At 38.9% G+C, this 19,999-nt stretch overlaps 1 protein-coding gene and 1 long non-coding RNA gene across 2 annotated transcripts in view; both read right to left on the reverse strand.

The window, feature by feature from the left end:
- Nucleotides 1-19,999, reverse strand: part of LOC115898337 — a 129,789-nt gene that overhangs the window by 56,146 nt on the left and 53,644 nt on the right. The gene's annotated exons all lie outside the window — the stretch shown is intronic.
- TAS2R41 (taste 2 receptor member 41) lies at nt 8,627-9,550 on the reverse strand. The gene has a single exon (XM_010379404.1). The coding sequence runs from the start codon at nt 9,548-9,550 to the stop codon at nt 8,627-8,629; it is 924 nt and encodes a 307-aa protein (XP_010377706.1).

Here is a 19,999-nt window from a genome sequence, read left to right on the forward strand (position 1 = left end):
AATAGGAAGTAGAATTAGGAGAGCGGCTCTAGAATCTTAGAGATGAGGCAGAAAGCAAATGGATATGACAAAACCACATCCCGTGGCTGTTCTGAACATGCCTGGGAACACACATGTAGGGGCCCTCTGACAGCAGGACCCCACTGCTCCTCCAGAAGAGCAGGAGAGCATCAACCCAACCTCTTCTATCCAAAGCAAAATCTCCCCACATAGCACACTTGGTTCCACATAAATCACAGGCCCAAAAAAATGCCACTACAGAGAGCAGGGATTCTTGGCCTAGAGCTATTCATAGGTTTCAGCATATGGATTACGGAAATTATGTTTTAAAATGTTACCTCATCTACAGTTTCACCACTTCCTAAGGGAATACGACTCTGATGTCCTCACTCCAAGATTCTGCCAAATAACACTATTGCTTCCTGTTATACACACTGATAGACCTCGCTGTTTACCCTTCATAGACTCTTCCCAGTTTGTAACAATAGGCTTACCAGTATGACTAGATGCGTCATCCCTGACTCCCCACAAGACTGCAAACTCCAGGAGGGTCGAGGCTGTGCCTGTGATGATCACCGCTTTATTTCCAGCATAGAGAATTGCCCTCACATAATCACTCAAAACCCCAGCAGCAACCTGGATGGAGTTGGAGAGCATTATTCTAAGTGAAGTAACTCAAGAATGGAAAATCAAATATTGTATGTTCTCACTTATAAGTGGGAGCTAAACTATAAGGATGCAAAAACATAAGAATGAGATAACGGACTTTGGAGACTTAAGGGGAAGGGTGGGAGGGAGGCGAGGGATAAAAGACTACACATTGGGTACAGTGTACACTGCTTGGGTGATGGGTGCACCAAAATCTCAGAAATCACCACTGAAGAACTTATCCATGTGACCAAACACTGCCTGTTCCCCAAAACCCTATTGAAATTCTTTTTTAAATGTACTGTTAACTTAATCAGTTCTCAAACAATCTGTGGTGAACACCTTCTGATTTACAAACTGGTCTGTATGAATATGTTTTTTTACATTTTATAAATTTTTTTTTATTATTATTATACTTTAAGTTCTAGGGTACATGTGCACAACGTGCAAGTTTGTTACATATATATATATGTGCCATGGTGGTGTGCTGCACCCATTAACTCGTCATTTACATTAGGTATATCTCCTAATGCTATCCCTCCCCTCTACCCCCTCCCCACAATAGGACCCAGTGTGTGATGTTCCCCTTCCTGTGTCCAAGTGATCTCATTGTTCAATTCCCACCTATGAGTGAAAACATGCGGTGTTTGGTTTTCTGTTCTTGCGACAGTTTGCTGAGAATGATGGTTTGCAGCTGCATCCATGTCCCTACAAAGGACACAAACTCATCCTTTTTTATAGCTGCATAGTATTCCATGGTGTATATGTGCCACATTTTCTTAATCCAGTCTGTCACTGAGGACATTTAGGTTGATTCCAGGTCTTTGCTATTGTGAATAGTGCCGCAATAAACATACGTGTGCAAGTGTCTTTATAGCAGTATGATTTATAATCCTTTGGGTATATACCAGTAATGGGATGGCTGGGTCAGATGGTATTTCTAGTTCTAGATCCTTGAGGAATCGCCACACTGTTTTCCACAATGGTTGAACTAGTTTACAGTCCCACTAACAGTGTAAAAGTGTTCCTATTTCTCCACATCCTCTCCAGCACCTGTTGTTTCCTGATTTTTTAATGATTGCCATTCTAACTGGTGTGAGATGGTATCTCATTGTGGTTTTGATTTGCATTTCTCTGATGGCAAGTGATGAAGAGCATTTTTTCATGTGTCTGTTGGCTGTATGAATGTCTTCTTTTGAGAAGTGTCTGTTCATATCCTATAAAATGTCTTTTTGAAAACCTTTAGTAGCCAACTGTGATACTTGGTGTTGATTGATAAGACACGTGTTTTAGATAAGCTTTCCAGACACCCAGGAAATGGACTTGCCATTAGGCAACTCTACCAGAAGAGGGCAGTGGAGCTTCTAGCCCATGGTCAGAGGTCCATCGGTAAACCTGATTTACCATTGATCTAATGTGATTTCCAATGCATTTTTAGTCTTTTCATTTCTTTCCTAAATATAACCATTCAATATAGCAACCTCACAAAACATGACAGAGAATAAAGTTTAAAGATAATAGCTAGGTGAAATTTAATAACTCTCATAATATTCCTATTATTTCTTCCTTTCCCCTTCCTTCAAAGAAAAAATAAATAAATAAACCACCACCTTGGCTCTTTTCTCTCACATCCATCAGCTGATATAAAAATGTGACTTAAGTGAACTTTTCTCGTAGAACCACACCCTCAAGTAAATCTCTACTGAGCTCCAGGCTGATTTCAGTGTCAGAAATCCTGCCCAATGATTACTCATCCATCATGAGTGGTTTTTGTTTATCTCAGTCATATACAGTATATTTGCCTTGTTTGACAACTGAAAAAAAGCAGAAAATGCTGAAAAAATTGGGGAAAAAATATATCAGAGAAAGAAAAAGTAAAAGAATAACTAGTCTTTGCTAGCCTAGTCTAGAATAACTAGAAAAGCTATTGCCTAACTGTGGTTTCTTTGCTCCCTTCATATTGATGCAGAGATGGAAAATAATAATAATATTCAGTTACAATTACTATTAAAAAGTTATAATGAGTACTACTTATGTGTCATGTACATATATTATTTATTTCATCCTCACAGCTGCTACTCCACTTAACATATCAGGAAACTAAGGCATGATGTATACCTATAAGGATACACATTACAAGATCTACATTTTTAAAGAATTAAAACCTACTGAAAGTAATAAAAAAAGAAATCTGAAAAAATGGAAAGGCAGACCAATTCTTACATAGGAAGAGCCAACATAATGGAGATATACATCTCCTTATGTTAAATTGCATATATAACAGGATCCCAATTAATTTTTTAAAAGAAATTTATTTTTGAGACCACACAAAATTATTCTAGAAATAATAATCAAAACATTTCTGAAAAAGATTAATGAAGAAGGACTAGTTCACCAGATATTTAAAACATATTTTAAACCTAAAACAATTAAAATGCTATAGTCAAAGCACATGCTTACACCAAGGCAGTGAAACAGAACAGACAGTCTAGAAATAAGCCAAAATACACAATAATTTAATACATCATAAAAAGTAGCACTTTAGATCAGTGGAGAAAAAAATCCAATAAATAGCATTAAGACAACAAGTTAATAATCTGAAAAAATAAAATTTATCAAAAAAATATACCTTATATCAGGATTTAAAATATTTAAGTGTAAGAATGAAAATGTAAAAGTACAAGAAGAAAATAAAAGAGAATATTTATGATAAGAACATGAGGACTGCCTGCTAATTATGAGGCAAAATCCCAGAAGTCATTAAACTTTTTTGGATGAAATCAGCTAAAATTTCTGTATATCACAAGCCATTACTGTAAAAGTAAAAACAAACAAAAATACAGATGGCGTATTAGTCTTCACACTACTATAGTTTTCACACTACTATATAGTAGTTTTCACACTTCTATAAAGAACTACCTGACACTGGGTAATTTATAAAGGAAAGGGGTTTAATTTACTCACAGTTCCACATGGCCAGGAGGCCTCAGGAAACTTATGACAATCATGGCAGAAGGTGAAGGGAAAGCAAGTACCTTCTTCACATGGTGGCAGGAAAGAGAGAGTGAGTGAAGGAGGAAGTGCAACGCTTTTAAACCATCATATCTTATGAGAACTCACTAACTATTATGAGAACACCAGGGGGAAATCACCCTCATGATTCAATCACTTCCCACCAGGTCCCTCCTTTGACATATGGGTATTACAATTTGAGATGAGATTTGGGTGGGAACACAGAGCCAAACCATATCATTCCACCTCTGGCTCTTCCCAAATCTCATGTCCCTTTCACATTTCAAAACCAACCGCACCTTCGCAACAGTCCCCCAGGGTCTTAACTCATTATAGCATTAACTCAAAAGTCCAATTCCAAAGTCTCATCTGAGACAAGGCAAGTCCCTTCTGCCTATGAGCCTGTAAATTCAAAAACAAGTGAGTTACTTCCAAGATACAGAGTAGGTACAGGCATTGGGTAAATGTTCCCATTTCAAATGGGTGAAATTTTCCAAAACAAAGGAGCCACAGGCCTCATGCAAGTCCAAAGCACAGCAGGCTGTCATTAAATCTTAAAAGTCCAAAATGATTTTCTTTGACTCCATGTCTCACATCCAGGGCACGCTGATGCAAGTGGTAGGCTCCCATAGCCTTGGGCAGATCCACCTCTGTGGCTCTGCAGGGTACAGGCCCTGTGGCTGATTTCATGGGCTGGCATCAAGTGCCTATAGCTTCTCCAGGCCCATAGCACAAGCTGTTGGTGGATTCTGGAGACTGGAGGACATTCTGGAGTCTGGAGGACAGTGGCCCTCTTGTCACAGCTCCACTAGGCAGTGGCCCAGTGGGGACTCTCTTTGGGGACTCCAACCCCACATTTTCCCTTTGCACTGCCCTAGTAGAGGGCTTTTCCCATGCAGCAGACCTATGCCTGGACATCCAGTTATTTTCATACATCCTCTGAAATCTAGGCAAAAGTTCTCAATCCTCAATTCTTGCTTTCTGTGCACCTACACACTCAACACCATGTGGAAGCTGCCAAGGGTTGGGGCTTGCATGCTCTGAAGTAACAGTCCAAGCTGTACCTTGGCCTCTTTTAGCCATGGCTGGAACTGGGGCAGTTGGGATGCAGGGCACCAAGTCCTGAGGCTGCACAGAGCAGCAGCAGGGCCGTAGGGCTAGCCCATGAAACCATATCATCCTCCTAGGCCTCCAGGCTTGTGATGGGAAGGGCTGCCACAAAAATCTCTGACATGCCTTGGAGACATTTTCCCTATTGTTTTGGCTATTAACATTCAGCTCCTCATTACTTATGCAAATTTCTGCAGCCAGCTTGAATTTCTCCCAGAAAATGGATTTTTATTTTCTACCTCATGATCAGGCTGCAAATTTTCCAAACTTTTATGCTGTGTTTGCCTTTTAAATAAAAGTTTCAGTTTAAGATAATCTCCATGAATGCATATGACGAAATGCTTTCAGAATCAGCCAGGTCACCTCTTGAATGCTTTGCTGCTTAGAAATTTTTTCCAGCATATACCCTAAATTATCTCCCTCAAGTTCAAAGTTCCACAGATCTCTAGGGCAGGGCCAAAATACCACCAACTCTCTTTGCTAAAGCATAGCATGAGTGACCTTTACTCCAATTCCCAATAATTTCCTCATCTCCATCTGAGACAATGTCAGCCTGGACTTCATTGTCCATATCACCGTTAGCAATTTGGTTAAAACCATTCAACAAGCTTCTAGGAAGTTCTAAACTCTCCCACATCTTCCTGTCTTCTTCTGAGCCCTTCAAACTGTCCCAGCCTCTGCCTGCTATGCAGGTCCTAAGTCGATTCCAAATTTTCAGGTTATCTTTAGAGCAGTACTCCACTCCTGGTACCAATTATCTGTATTAGTCCATCTTCACACTGCTATAAAGAACTACCTGAGACTGGGTAATTTATAAAGGAAAGAGGTTTAATTGACTCACAGTTCCATATGGCTGGGAAGCCTCAGGAAACTTAGTCATGGCAGAAGGTGAAAGGGAGGAAAGTACCTTCTTCACATGACAGCAGGAGAGAGACAGCAAAGAAGGAAGTACCACAGTTTTAAACCATCAGATCTTGTGAGAATTCACTATCATGAGAATATCACAGGAGAAACAACCCCCATGATTCAATAACATACCACCAGGTCTCTCTCTCAATGCAAGGGGATTACAATTGGAGACGAAATTTGGGTGGGGACAAACCACAAAGGAAGTAGGTACAAATGCAAAGCATGAAGGAGTTCTTTTATGTTGATGGAATGGTTCTGTATCTTGATTGTAATTACACAAGTCTCTAAATAGGATAAAATTGCACAAAACTACACACACAAGCACACAAGCACACAAATATAAGTTTTTAAAGTAGTGAAAATTGAATAAGTTCCGTAGACTAACAGTAATTGTAGCAATGTCAATTTTCTAGTTTTGTTATACCACAGCTATATAAGATGTCACCACTGGGGGAAGCTGGATGAAGATTTATGCTATTTTTGCAACTTCATGTGAGTCTATCATTATTTCAAAATAAAACAGCTTTTAAAACTAACATTAGAATTAAGAAAAAATGAAATAAAAAACACTGGGAGTAGGGAATTGCTTTGCTGTTTATATCACAAATAAAGAGCTAATTCCTCTAGGATATAAAGGGCTCCTCAAAACCAATAAGAAAAAGGCCAAAATCAAATCCAAAAAAGATACAGACTGTTCTCAGGAAATAAACATAAATGGCTCTAACCAAATAAAATAATTATAAACACTCACTCATAGTAAGAGTCATGCAAATGACAGCTAATGTGTTTTTTTTTTTTTTAGCCTAACAGATTAGAAAAAACAAAAAGTGTGAAAAAAGTTCTCTAATAAATTGCTGGTGGAAAAGTAAATTGATGCAAACCAATAAAGGGTGATATCTGTCAAAATTAGAAATGCACGTTCCATTTAACTGAGTAATTCCATTTCATGAGACTTATCCTGTAATTACTTTGCACATGTGCAAAATTACATATGCAGAAGATTATTCATTATAGCATTATTATAACAACAAAAAACAGGAAGTAACCTAAATGACCACAAACACATGGCTAAAGAAATTGTGATACATCAGTGCAAAATTTTTAAAGTGAGGAAATACTATGCATGTCCACATACATAGCTCTCCAAGATATGTTATAAGGTGAAAAGAGCAAGGAGCAAGGCAATGTGTGTATTCTGCAACCATTGTGTGGAAAGATGGAGACATTATAAGTTATTTGACTGGTAGCTAGTTAGGTACTAGTATAGAATATACCAGTGTGTAAGTTAGTTGACTGGTTCATTAAGTATTAGGGGCTTTCGGTATAGAATAAAATATCTCTGCAAGGATAGACATAAAACTGGTAAGAATGCCTCAGGATGGAACAGATAGGAAGGAGATTTTCTATACATACTCTTCAATAGGTTTTGAATTTTCAGCCATGAAAATATATTACCTATTTTTAAAAATAAATGCTTAAATTAAAAATGTAGAGCCATGTGCCCAAAGATTACTGTTCGTGAGTATTCATCCACTCATCGGTGCATCCCCTAATCAATAAGGAAACCTTCACTCTTAGAGGAAATTACACTTTCTTTCTAACAGGAATTCAGCTGCAAGCTAGTCTCTGAAATTTGCACATTGATGCCCTTTAGCAAAAACGTTTAAGCTATCTTAGAGGCACTCATCTCTAAATAAATTTTTTTCCAAAATTATTTCTAAAATCATTTGCATAGTAATTGGAGCAAGTTATTTTAAAACAGTATTTAAACATAAAATTTTGAACAGGGTGGTTCCTTTTAAAACGACATTTAAGTAGTGTTTAGATACAAACTAATGATTTTTTTTAAGACAGGGTCTCACTCTGTTGCCCAGGCTGGAGTACATTGTTGCGATCACAGCTCATTGCAGCCTCTATCTCCTGGGCTCAAGTGATCCTCCCACCTCAGACTCACGAGTATCTAGGACCACAGGTGTACACCACCACACCTGGGTGATCTTTTTTTTTTTTTTTTTTTGAATTTTTAGTAGAGAGGAGGTCTCACTATCTTGCCCAGGCTGCTCTTGAACTCCTGAGCTTGAGCAGTCTGCCTGCCTCAGCCTCCCAAAGTGTTAGGATTACAGACATCACCACTTTCAGTCTAATGAAATTCCTAAGTCTTTTTCAGATTGAAAAGTACATGTTTATTCCATGCAGATGTGACTCTGTGACATATGCTTAAGGAAGAAAAGAAAGCCACAATGTGTCTTTTCTCTAAAGGAATGATAAACAAGAAAAAAGTCTGGCTACTACTCAGACTTCAGAGAAGAGAAAATTGAAGTCAGAAATGTTCATGAGAAAACAGACCGGGTGGTGTAAAGAAATCTTCCAGTACACTTAATAAAATTAAAACCAGATTATCCCAGTTTGTGTGGAGACAAAGTATCTTCATGCAGTAAAGGGCAATCAGAACTCACAGCCCAGGCCACCGCCTGCCACAACTGCCTGTCCCTTGGGGCTCTCATAGTAACCATGACATTTGTCCTCAAGAAGGCTGTCGCTTCCCTATCCACATCTCAGTTCAGCCATAGAGACAAATACTTGCTCTTAACTTTCTGAAAGGCAGTGGAGATGGAACGGCACAGTTAATCAACACTTTTAACCGAAGCCTTCCACATAACAAAGGGGTACAAACATAAAGATAGCATGGCATGGTATTAACATCTTCTGAACTTCTGAGCAAGACTGGCTCTCTGGAATCCATGGGATTGCATCTTAATAATATTCCACAGAAGGGAAGCATGCTGAGAGTTCCCAGAATTCCTTGTCTCCTCCGCTTCCCAGAGGAGGCACCCCATAGCACGACCCAGTATTCATCTACCTATGAAAACACCTCCATGTCGGTGGGCCACAGCTCTGCCATCCTCACCTTTCTTTTCCGGGAATCTAGATAAGGAGACCATGCCATCTAGGCCACCCAGAAGCCCCTTGCCAACAGCAGGAGCTGCCAGAACACACTTTGAAGCTTGAGGTTGTTGAAGATGAGAATGAAGGGATGGACAGATACGCTCAGGTAGACTGCAATTTGCCATGGCCAGTAAAAGTTGTTCTGCATGGAGATAAATTTTGTGGCATTAATGATCAGGGACAGAAAGGACAGAACATAAAGAATGAGAAAGGAGATGAGGAACTTCAGAGCTCTGGTGTGAGCCTGGGTGCTGGGGTCCTGCAGGCTGTGGCCGTTGTGCTGCATTCTCCAAGTATGCCTCCTCAGAGAATTAATTAGCAGCATAATTGAGACCAGAAAAACAGAACAAGGAATTGACCAGATGACCAGTTGCACGAACGGGAAATAGTAAATTTCTGTCGTTGTATTCCACTCGTAGGTCATGTTCCCAGAAAATTTTCTAATTAAAAATTGTTGATATGCAGAGTAGTTCACCCAAAACAACAGCAGGGCTATGATGAAGGAGATCAGGACAGAGCCCAACAGGAGCCAGGGCACCCACCCTGGGAACCTCCACTTCAGCCACAGGAAGATGGGGTGGGTGATGTTAGCAATCTTCACACAGAACAGGACGCTGAGCCAGCTGCAAAACCAGAAGGTGACTGAGTTCAGGAAGTGCCAGTGTAGATAGAAGAACTGTTGGCTGAGACCCCCAGAGTGCTTGACCACATGGGCAGAGTAATAGAAGTTGCACCCTGTCCCAACCAACTGCAGGTAGAAGCGGAAGTCACCCAAGCTAATGAGGATCATGTCCAAGGGTAGCAGCCTGCCATATCGCAGCCACTCCCTGCCCAGCACCAGCACAATGAAGCCATTTGCTGCAATCCCCAGAAGACTCAGCAGGCTAAAGAGCAACATGAAGAAGACCCTCAGTGCTGCTTGCATTCTGACCCCTCCTGCAGTCCCCACTTGAGTGCCTTGGTCCCTGGCCTCCTCCCTGCCCCTAGCCACAGTCCTGCTTTTAATCTTTCCTAGGAGTGCTAAAGAGTGGTCAGGCTCTGCATCTGAACCAGAGCTCACTTAAAGAGGAGGATGCTCAGGCTAAAGAGGAGAGGTGTGCTCTTGGCTCAGACAGGATGCAAATTTCTCCTAGTGTCAGTTACCATTAGGCCTGCAAACTACTCTAATTTGCCTTGTCCAGTTTTGCCTGCATGCTGCCATGGTTAGTATCAATGTCTATGATTTGTCTGGGTCTCTGTGACTGAGTTCTATCCTCAGGCCATATGAATGCTCCTCTTCCCATCAGAACATTCTCAAAACTTTAAATGCAGAGACAAGTATAGGAGATACCTAGGAAAAATAGTGACACCAAAGAATTCTGTGTCAGCACTTCCCTGTCACACATCCACGCTTACCTTGCTGCCTTTGCGCACAAATCCCTTCAAAATCAAATACCTTTTCTACCTCTCCATCCAAATCTCTACTTAGATCCTCCATGAATCCCAAGATGTAAATGATAATTGTTTAAGCGGGTTTTGTATTTCCAGTGAGAGAATTCCTTATCCTGTGGTTGAGGGGCCTTCCGAAGCAGGACTGAGAGCCCCTGTTTCTTGCTGGGTGTTGGTGGGAGGCTGCTCTCTGGTCCTAGAGGCCTCTCACAGTCTCTGCCAAGTGAGCTGTTTCAGCATGGCCACTCACGTCAAGTCAGCAGTCTCTACAGGGAGTCTGCTAACAAGACGGGGTCTTAAATAACATAACACAATCATTGGAGTGACAGCCTATCACCTTTGCCATATTCTATTGGCTAGCAGCAAGTCACAGTCACCAACAACACTCAGAAGAAGGAGGTTACACAAAGGCCCAATACCAGGGTTGAGGGACAGGCAGGGCCACTTTACAGTCTGTCTGCCACCCCGAGGTACCCAAGGCATATGTGAGTCTAACACCAACATCAAAAAGAGGTCCCTATAAGACCATGTTGAAAGTAAAAATATTTCCTTTTAAAATATATCTACCACCTCACATAGTTCCTATTTTCAGTTTTTTCATGTATAGTGAGAACACTTAAGATCTACCCTCTGATGAAAGTTCAAGTATACAGTGCAGTATTGTTTACTATACTCATACTACCATACATTAGGTTTCCAAAGCATGTTCACTTAGCATAACTGAAACTTCATACCCCTTGACCAATATCTCCCCATTTCCCCTTCCCGAACCCTGGCAACCACCAATCTACTCTCTACTTCTGTGGGTTTGTTTTTTTAGATTCCACAAGTAAGTAAGATCATATAATACATGTATTTCTGTCTGGAGTATTTCACATAGTATAATGTCCTCCAGTTCTGTCTATGTTGTTGCAAATGGCAGAATCACCTTTTCTAAGACTGAATCATATTCCATTGTGTATGCACACCACATTTTCTTTGTTCATTCATCTGTTAATGGGGTTTTAGATTGTTTTCATGTCCTGGCTATTGTGAATAATTTTCAATGAACGTGGGAGTGCAGATATCTCTTCAGGATACTAATTTCATTTCCTTTGAATATCCACCTAAAAGTGGAATTACTGGAACATAAGGTAGGTGTGTTTTTAATTTTCTGAGAAATCTTTATACTGTTTTCTGTAATTTATATTCCTGTCAACAGAGTGAAAGAGTTGCTTTTTTCTGTATTTTTGCCAACACTTGTTATCCTTCATCTTTTTGGTAACAGCCATTCTAACACATGTAAGGTGATATCTCATTGTGGTTTTGATTTGCATTTCTCAGTTGATTTGTGATATTAAACATATTTTCATACACTTTTTGTATTATTTTGAGAGATGTTATTCAGGTCCTTTGCCCATTTTAAAATCAGGTTATTTGGGTTTTTTGTTTGTTTTTGCAATATAGTTGAATAAGTTCCTTATATTTTTATTATTTGTTTTATTTATTTATTTATTTTTTCAGATGGGGTCTCACTATGTCACCCAGGCTGGAGTGCAGTAGCACCATTACAGCTCACTGGAGCCTCAAAGTAGGAAGGATGATCCAATCTTCCCACCTCAGCCTTCCGGGTAGCTGGGACTACAGGCATGCACTGCCACACCCAGTTAGATTTTTTTTTATTTTTTGTACAGACAGAGTTTCACTATGTTGCCCAGGCTAGTCTCAAACTACTGGGCTCATGCAATCTTTCTGCCTTGGCATCCTCAAATGTCGAGATTACAGGCGTGAGCCAGGGCACCCAGCCAAAGTTCCTTATATATTTTGGAAATAAACACTTATTACATATGTGGTTTATGAATTTGAGAGAATGGAATTCTCCCAATTTCCATTCTGCTGGTTGTTTTCTTTGCTTTGCAGCTTTTTATTTTGATGCAATCCCATTTGTCTATTTTTATTTAGCTGAATTCTTGCCTGTGCTTTTGGTGTAATTTTCTATAAGTCATTACCCAAACCAGTGTCAAGAAGCTCTTTTCCTATGTGTCCTTCTAAGAGTTTTATGATTTCAGGTCTTGCATTTAAATATTTAATATATTTTGATTTAACTTTACATATGGTGTAAGAAGAGGATCAAATTTCATTCTTCTGCATGTGGATACCCAGTTTTTCCAACCTCATTTATTGAGGAGACTATCTTTTCCCCACTGTGTATTCTTGTCACTTTGTCAAAAATCAATTGACCACAGATGTGTAGTTTTATATATGGGCTTTCAATCCTACTCCATTGGTCAATGTGTCTGTTTTTTTTTTTTTTTTTTTGCCAGAACCATGCTGTTTTGATTGCTATCGTTTTGTAATATATTTTGAAATCCAGTAGTGTGATACATACAGCTGTGTTCTTTTCAGTCAAAATGGCTTTAGTTATTCAGGGTCCTTTGTGATTCCACATGAATTTTAGGATTTTATTTCTATTTCTGTGAAGAGTGATATTGGAATTCTTATAGGAGTTACATGAAATCCGTAGATTACTTTGGATAGTTTGGATATTTTGACAATATTTATTTTTCCAATCCATGAACATAAGATATTTTTCCATTTATTTGTGTCCTCTTCAATTTCTTTCATCAGTGTTTTATGTTTCAGTATACAGATCTTTCACTTCCCCGGTTAACTTTACTCCTAAGTATTTTATTTTTTATGCTATTATAAATAGGATTTTTTCTTAATTTCTTTTTCAGTTTATTGCTAGTGCATAGAAATGCTTCTGATTTTTGTAAGCTAACTTCATATCCTGCAACTTTACTAAATTCATTCCATTTTAATAGTTTTTGGTGGTATCTGCAGGATTTTTTATACATAAGATTGTATCATCAGCAAACAGAGAAAATTTTACTTCATCCATTCCTATTTCAATGCTTTTTATGTTTCTCTAGTCTAATTGATCTGGTTAGGGTATCCGGTATCATGTGGAACAAAAATGGTAAGAGAAGACATTCGTGTCTTATTCCTGATATAAGAAGAAAAGCCTTCAACTTTTCACAGTTGAGTACGACATTAGTAGTGGGCTTATAATATAGGGTCTTTATTGTGTTGAGGAGCATTCCATCTCTTTTTTTTTTTTTTTTTTTTTTTTTTTTTTTTTGAGACAGAGTCTCACTCTGTCGCCCAGGCTGGAGGGCAGTGGCGCAATCTCCGCTCACTGCAAGCTCTGCCCCCCGGGTTCATGCCATTCTCCTGCCTCAGCCTCCCAAGTAGCTGGGACTACAGGTGCCTGCCACCATGCCTGGCTAATTAGCCGGGCGAGAGAGCATTCCTTCTAAACCTAATTTGTTGACAGTTTTTACCATGAAAGGATGTTAAATTTTATCAAATGCCTTGTCTGACTCACTACTGAAATGGTCATAAGATTTTTATCCTTCATTGTATTAATCTGGTGAATTACATGTATTGATTTCTGTATTTTAAACCAACCATACATCCCAAGGATAAATCCCACTTCATCATGGTGAATGATCCTTGGAATATGCTGTTGAATATGATTGGCTAGGATTTTTTGAGAATTTTTGCATCTATGTTCATTAGTGATATTGGCCTGTGGTTTTTTGTATTGTCTTTGTCTAGTTTTGGTACTAGGGTAATGCTCACCTTGCAAAGGGAATTTGGAAGTATTTCCTCCTCTTCAATTTTTTGAATAAACTTGAGAAGGATTGTTAAAAGCTCTCCTTAAATATTTGGTAGAATTCTGATGTGAAGCCATATGGCCCTGGGCTTTTCTCTGACAGGACACTTTTAATAATGACTCGATCTTCTTACTCATTATTGGCCTGTTCAAATTTCCAATTTATTTATGACTCAGTCTTGTTATGTTATATGTTTCTAGGAATTTATCCATTTCTTCTAGGTTGCTCAATTCATTGGAATATATTGTTTATAGTAGTCTTTTATGATCCTTTGTATTTCTATGTTATTAATGGTGATGACTCTTATCCCTGCTTTTATTTATCTGACTCTTTTCTCTTTTTTTCTTAGTCTAGAGAAGGGTTTGGAAATTTATTGTTTGTTTTTGTTTTTTGTTTTTGTTTTTTGAGATGAAGACTTACTGTGTCGCCCAGGCTGGAGTGCCATGGTGCAATCTCGGTTCACTGGAACCTCTGTCTCCTGGGTTCAAGCAACTCTCCTGCTTCAGCCTCCCAAGTAGCTGAGATTATAGGCACATGCTGCCATGTCAAGCTAATTTTTGTATTTTGAGTGGAGACAGGATTTCACCGTGTTGGCCAGGCTGGTCTCAAACTCCTGACCTCAAGTAATCCACCCACCTTAGCCTCCCAAAGTTCTGGGATTACAGGCATAAACTACCACGCCCAGCTGTTTACCTTTTAAAAAACCAATTCTTAGTTCCATTGATCTTTTCTATTCTCTATTTATTTATTTCTGCTCTGATCTTTGTTATTTTCTTTCCTTCATTCTGCTAACTTTAGGATTCGTTTGTTATTCTGTTTCTAGTTCCTTGAGGTGTAACATCAGGTTGTGGATATGCTATGGCTCTGTGCCCCCACCCAAATCTCATCTCAAATTGTAATTCCCACATGTCAGGGGAGGGGCCTGATGGGAGGTGATTGAATCATCAACCCCGGACTGCCCACCTTGCTGTTCTCATGATAGTGAGTGAGTTCTCACGATACCTGGTTGTTTGAAAGTGTGTGGCACTTCCTTTCTTCTCTCTCTCTCTCTCTCCTGCTCTATCATGGTAAGATGTGCTTGCTTCCCCTTCACCTTCTACCATGATTGTAAGTTTCCTGAGGCTTCCCAGTCGTATTTCCTATTAAGCCTGGGGAAGTGTGAGTCAATTAAACCTCTTTTCTTCATAATTTACCCAGTCTCAGGTAGTTCTTCATAGCAGTGTGAAAACAGACTAATAAAGTGTTTATTCGACATCTGTCTTCTTTTTCTTTTTGAAATGGAGTCTTGCTATGTTGTTTATGCTAGTCTCAAACTCCTGGACTCAAGCAATGCTCCCACCCATGCCTCTACAGTGACTAGGATGATAGGCACACATCATCACCACCTGACTCTTTTTCTTTTTTTGATATAGGCATTTATTGCTAAAAACTTCCCTCTTAGAATTGCTTTTTCTGCATTCCATAAATTTTGGTATGTTGTGTTTCCATGTTTATTTCTCTCATTTTTGAATTTCCCCTTTAATTTATTCTTTGACCCAATAATTATTCAGGAGCACATTGTTTTATTTCCACGTATTTGTTAATTTTCCATGATTGTTCCTGTTATTTATTTCTAGCTTCATACCATTGGGGTAAGAAAAGATACCTGATATAATTTCAATCTTCTTAAATTTGTTAAGACTTGTTTTGTGGCTTAACATACAATCCAGTCTCTCCTGGAGAATCTTCTGTGTGCAGTTGAAAAGAATGTGTATTCTATTGTTGTTGGGTAGAAAGTTCTGTATATCTGTTAGGTCCATTTGATCTGAAGTGCAGTTCAAGTCTAATGTTTCCTTTTTGATTTTCTGTCTGGCTAATCTTTCCAATGTTGAAAGTGGGTTATTGAAATCTCCTACTATTATTGTGTTCTGCTATATGTCTCCTCAAGATTTATTAATGTTTGCTTCATATATTTAGGTGTTTCAGTGTTGGATGTATATATATTTACTCTTGTTAGATACTCTCAACAAATTGATCTCTTTACCACTATATAATGACTTTTTTTGTTTCTTTATATAGTTTTTGACCTAAAGTTAGTCTATTTTCTCTGAAATAAGTATAGCTACTCCAGTTGTTTTTGTTTGTTTCCATTTGCATGGAATACATATATATATATATACACACATATATATACACATATATATATACACACATATATATACATATATATATATATATATATATATTGAGATGCAGTCTTACTCTGTTGCCAGGTTGGAATGCAGTGGTGCTATCTTGGCTCACTGCAATCTCCACCTCCTGGGTTCAACAGATTCCTCTGTCTCAGTCTCCCGAGTAGCTGGGACTACAGGCATGCACCACCATGCCTGGCTAATTTTTTGTATTTTAATAGAGACAGGGTTTCATCATATTGGCCAGGATGGTCTCGATCTCCTGGTCTTGTGATCTGCCCATCTTGGCCTCCCAAAGTGCTGGGATTACAGGTGTGAGCCACAGTGCCCAGCTGGAATATCTTTTTTTACACCTTCACTTTCAGTCTAGGAGTTTCCTTTAAGGTGAAGTGAGTCTCTTGTAGGCTGCATATAGTTGGATCTTTTTTAAATCCATTCACTCACTCTCTGCCTTTTCATTAGACAATTTAAACCATTTACATTCAAAGTAATTATTGATAGGTAAGAACTTACTAGTATTATTTTTTATATTTTTTTGTTTTGTTTTGTAGATCATTTGTTCCTTTCTTTCTCTATTGCTTTTTTCCTTTGGATTTGATAACTTTCTTTAGTGGTATCCTTTTATTTTTATCTTTTCTATATCTATTACAGGCTTTTGCTTTGTGGTTACCCTGAGGCTTACATAAAACATCTTATACTGATAACTGGCTAGTTTAAGGTGGTGACAACTTAATTTCAATTTCACACACAAACTCTACACTTTTACTCCTCCTTTCACATTTTGTGTTTTGGTGGACAATTTAAATTTTTAAAATAATCTGCATCCTTTACAAATTATTACAGCTTTATTTTTAATATATTTGATTTTTAACCATTATAATAGAGACATATTTTATTTTCCCACTGCCATTTCAGTATTACAGTGTTCTCAATTTGACAATGTACATATATTTACCAGTGAATTTTATACTTTTATATGTTTTTATGTAGCTAATTAGTGCCCACTTTTTTTCAGCTCAAAGAGCTCCCTTTAGCATTTCTTATAAGGCAGAGCAAGTGGTAATAAAATCTCTCAGCTTTTGTTTGTCTGAGAAAGTTATTATCACCCCTTCACTTGTGAAAGCTAATATTGCTGGGTATAGTATTTTGGGTTGCCAATTATTTTCTTTTGGGATTTTGAATATATTATTTCACTGTCTTCTGGTCTGTGACATATCTGCTGAAAAATCTACTGATAATCATATGGGGATTTCCTTGCACATAAAAATTTGCTTTTTCCTTGCAGCTTTCAAAACACACTTTGTCTTTGACTCAACAATTTTATTATGGTATGTCTCCATATTGCTCCATTATTTAGATTCATTTGGTATCCTGTGGGCTTCCATAATCTGGATTTCTATTTTCTTCCTGAGGCTTGGAAAGTTTTCTGCCATTATTTTTTAAATATGTTTTCTGTCTCTTTGTCTCTCTCTGCTCTTTCTGAATCACTAGTAATGCAAAAGTTGTTACACTTGATGGTGTCCCACAAGTTTCTTAAACTATCCTCACCCTTTTTTACTCTTTTTTTCTTTTTCCACCTCAGATTGTATGATTTCTGATGATCTATCTTTAAGTTCACTGATCCTGTCTTCTGTTTGTGCTATTCTGTTGTTGAACTCCTCTACTGAAATTTTCAGTTTAGTTACCCTATTCTTCAGCTCCACAATTTCTGTTTGATTTTTTTCAATAGTTTTTATCTCTTCGTTAAAATTCTCAGTTTGTCCTTATATTGCTCTCTTGATCTTGGTGACTATTTTTGTGACCATTATTTTCAACTTCCTGTTGAGTAAATCACTTATTTCCCTTCATTCATTGTCAGTTTCTGGAGATTTATTTTGTTCTTTTATTTAGAATATACTTCCTTGTTTCTTCATTGTCAATGACTCTCTGTTGGTTTCTATGCGTTAGATAAGATAACTACCTCTCCAAGTCTTGTCAAAAGTATCTTGTGTAGAAATATCACAAAAGCCTTGTGTAGAAGTGCAACACCAATCCATCTGGAGAGATATTTTAAGCTATTTCTTAAATCTCTGTGTTTGGTGGGCCCCTGGGGCTTAGAATGAACCACATCCTGTTATAGCCCGAGATCAGTAAAGTAGGAGCCAAACTCTCTAGATGTAGCTGGAAAGGTTGGGCTATTGGGTGTGTGTTTCAGTTCTTTCTATCTTCATGGTGAAGCTAAGCACAGGCATTTATCTCCCACTCTTTCTGCAGTAAGTCAAGGACAGAATCTGTGGCAAATGCCGGTACTCACATTCAAGCTGCACCCTCTGATCCCGCGAAGATAGCTGCTGGAAACAGGTCCATCATATGTATGTCCACTTCCTTGTTTTCTGTGGTCTAATGTCACTCAGAAATGCAAAGCTCCATCAAATTTCAAAGTGAGGTTGTTAAAAAGACAGTCCCTTAGGTGAGAACTATATAAGTTGTGGCACTCAGTGTAAGATCAAACTTCTTCCAGGAAGAATGTGTAAGTCTGGATTTATTACTGGAGTGGGAGAGCCAGAGAGAAGCCTGTGAAGCTCTGGCTCCAGCTGCAGGAGGGCTATTTTAGTGTTTCTTGTTACTTCCTCAATACAATTTTTTTAGAAGCTAAGCTATCAAATAGCCACTGGAAATGTGTTTCATAAGCCCCTTCTGGAGAGAAAATGAAAGCTGCACATTCCTGCTCCTTTTCTGCATTGTTCCAAGGGGGCGTAGCTCCTGGAAGTGTTTGTATGCCTGTTTAAAGCCACCTCTGTTTTGTAATCTAGGGATACTCATATATGCCTAGTCCCTTCCTCTCCTAGAGCTAAGAGGTTTAGGATGCAATCCCTTGGTTAGAAGCTGTAAAAGTTGGGGTGTTCAATGTATGGACAAACTCCTTCCAGAAGACATCAATAGACCTGGAGTTATCCCTCGGATGACCTGTAGGAAGTACCAAACTGCTTCTCAGACTGCCAGAGGAATAACATTTGGCTCCTCTGTAACTCCCCAGTGCAGGTTAGTTAGAAGCCAGGCCAGCAAGTAGCCACTGAAAGACTATCATAAGCCCCTTTCAGGGAGAAATGGGGCTGCATTTTTCAAGCCTCTTCTCTGTACTGCTCCTGAGGAAAGAAGTGCCTGTAAGTGTTTGTGCATCCACATAAAACTGCTACTTCTTTCCTGTGGTCTACACAAACATGCATATGACCATCTCCTTTGCTCCCAGAGCTAGGAATGTAGTCCCTTGGATGGAATCTATAAAAGCTGGGACACTCAATGTGTGGACAGACACACATTTCTTCCAGGAAGGACTAATAGACCTGGAGTTATCACTGATGTGAACCAGGAGAGAAGACTCTGGAAGCAAGTACATATCTACTTCTCAGGTTGGCAGCAGTGGGTTAATATTTGTCTCCATTTTTAACTCCCCAGTGCAAGTTAGTTAGAAGCCAGGCCAACAAGTAGCCACTGAAAGAATATGTTGTAAACCACTCCTAACAAGAAAAGGAAAACTGCATTTTTTAAAGCCCAGTCTGCACTGTTCCCAGGGAGTAAAGCCCCTTGGAATGTCTGCGTATCCATATCAAATCAACGCATGGTTAGAGAGACTCATGTGTGTCTAGTCCCCTCTGCTCACAGAGTTGGTGAATTAAGAATCAAACCACAGAGAACTTTAGAGTTAAGGTGTCATATATGAAGTCTAAACCCTTCTCTGCACAGAAAGCAGCTGGGTGTTGGGGATTCCTTTCTTGATTGTGTGGCACAGTGCCTGGTTGGGGTCCGTGCTCAAGTGTACCTACAGCTTTTCTACCTGTTCAATATGAATGTTTTCTCAGTTGTCCAGTGGACAGAAGTCACTCAACTGGTGTCTGACTTTCTCTCAGAGGAAACTGATCTGTGAATAGAAGTGTACTTGGTGCATCCAGGGTGGAGGGAGAGTCAGGAACTTTCTGTTCCACCACGATGGTAATGCAATTCCACCATCCTTTTCATTTCTGATGAATTGTTGTAATGTTTCCTCCTTCCTTTCTGATTTTATTCATTTGAATCCTCTCTCTTTTTTGAGGTAGTCTAGCTAAGGGCTTAGCAATTGTGTTTTCTTTTTAAAACACC

Source organism: Rhinopithecus roxellana, chromosome 6, assembly GCF_007565055.1.
Source record: "Rhinopithecus roxellana isolate Shanxi Qingling chromosome 6, ASM756505v1, whole genome shotgun sequence".
Taxonomy (NCBI): Eukaryota; Metazoa; Chordata; class Mammalia; order Primates; family Cercopithecidae; genus Rhinopithecus; species Rhinopithecus roxellana.

Coding starts and splice junctions, on each gene's coding strand:
- TAS2R41 (XM_010379404.1), bottom strand. CDS start 9,550: ATGCAAGCAGCACTGAGGGTCTTCTTCATGTTGCTCTTTAGCCTGCTG.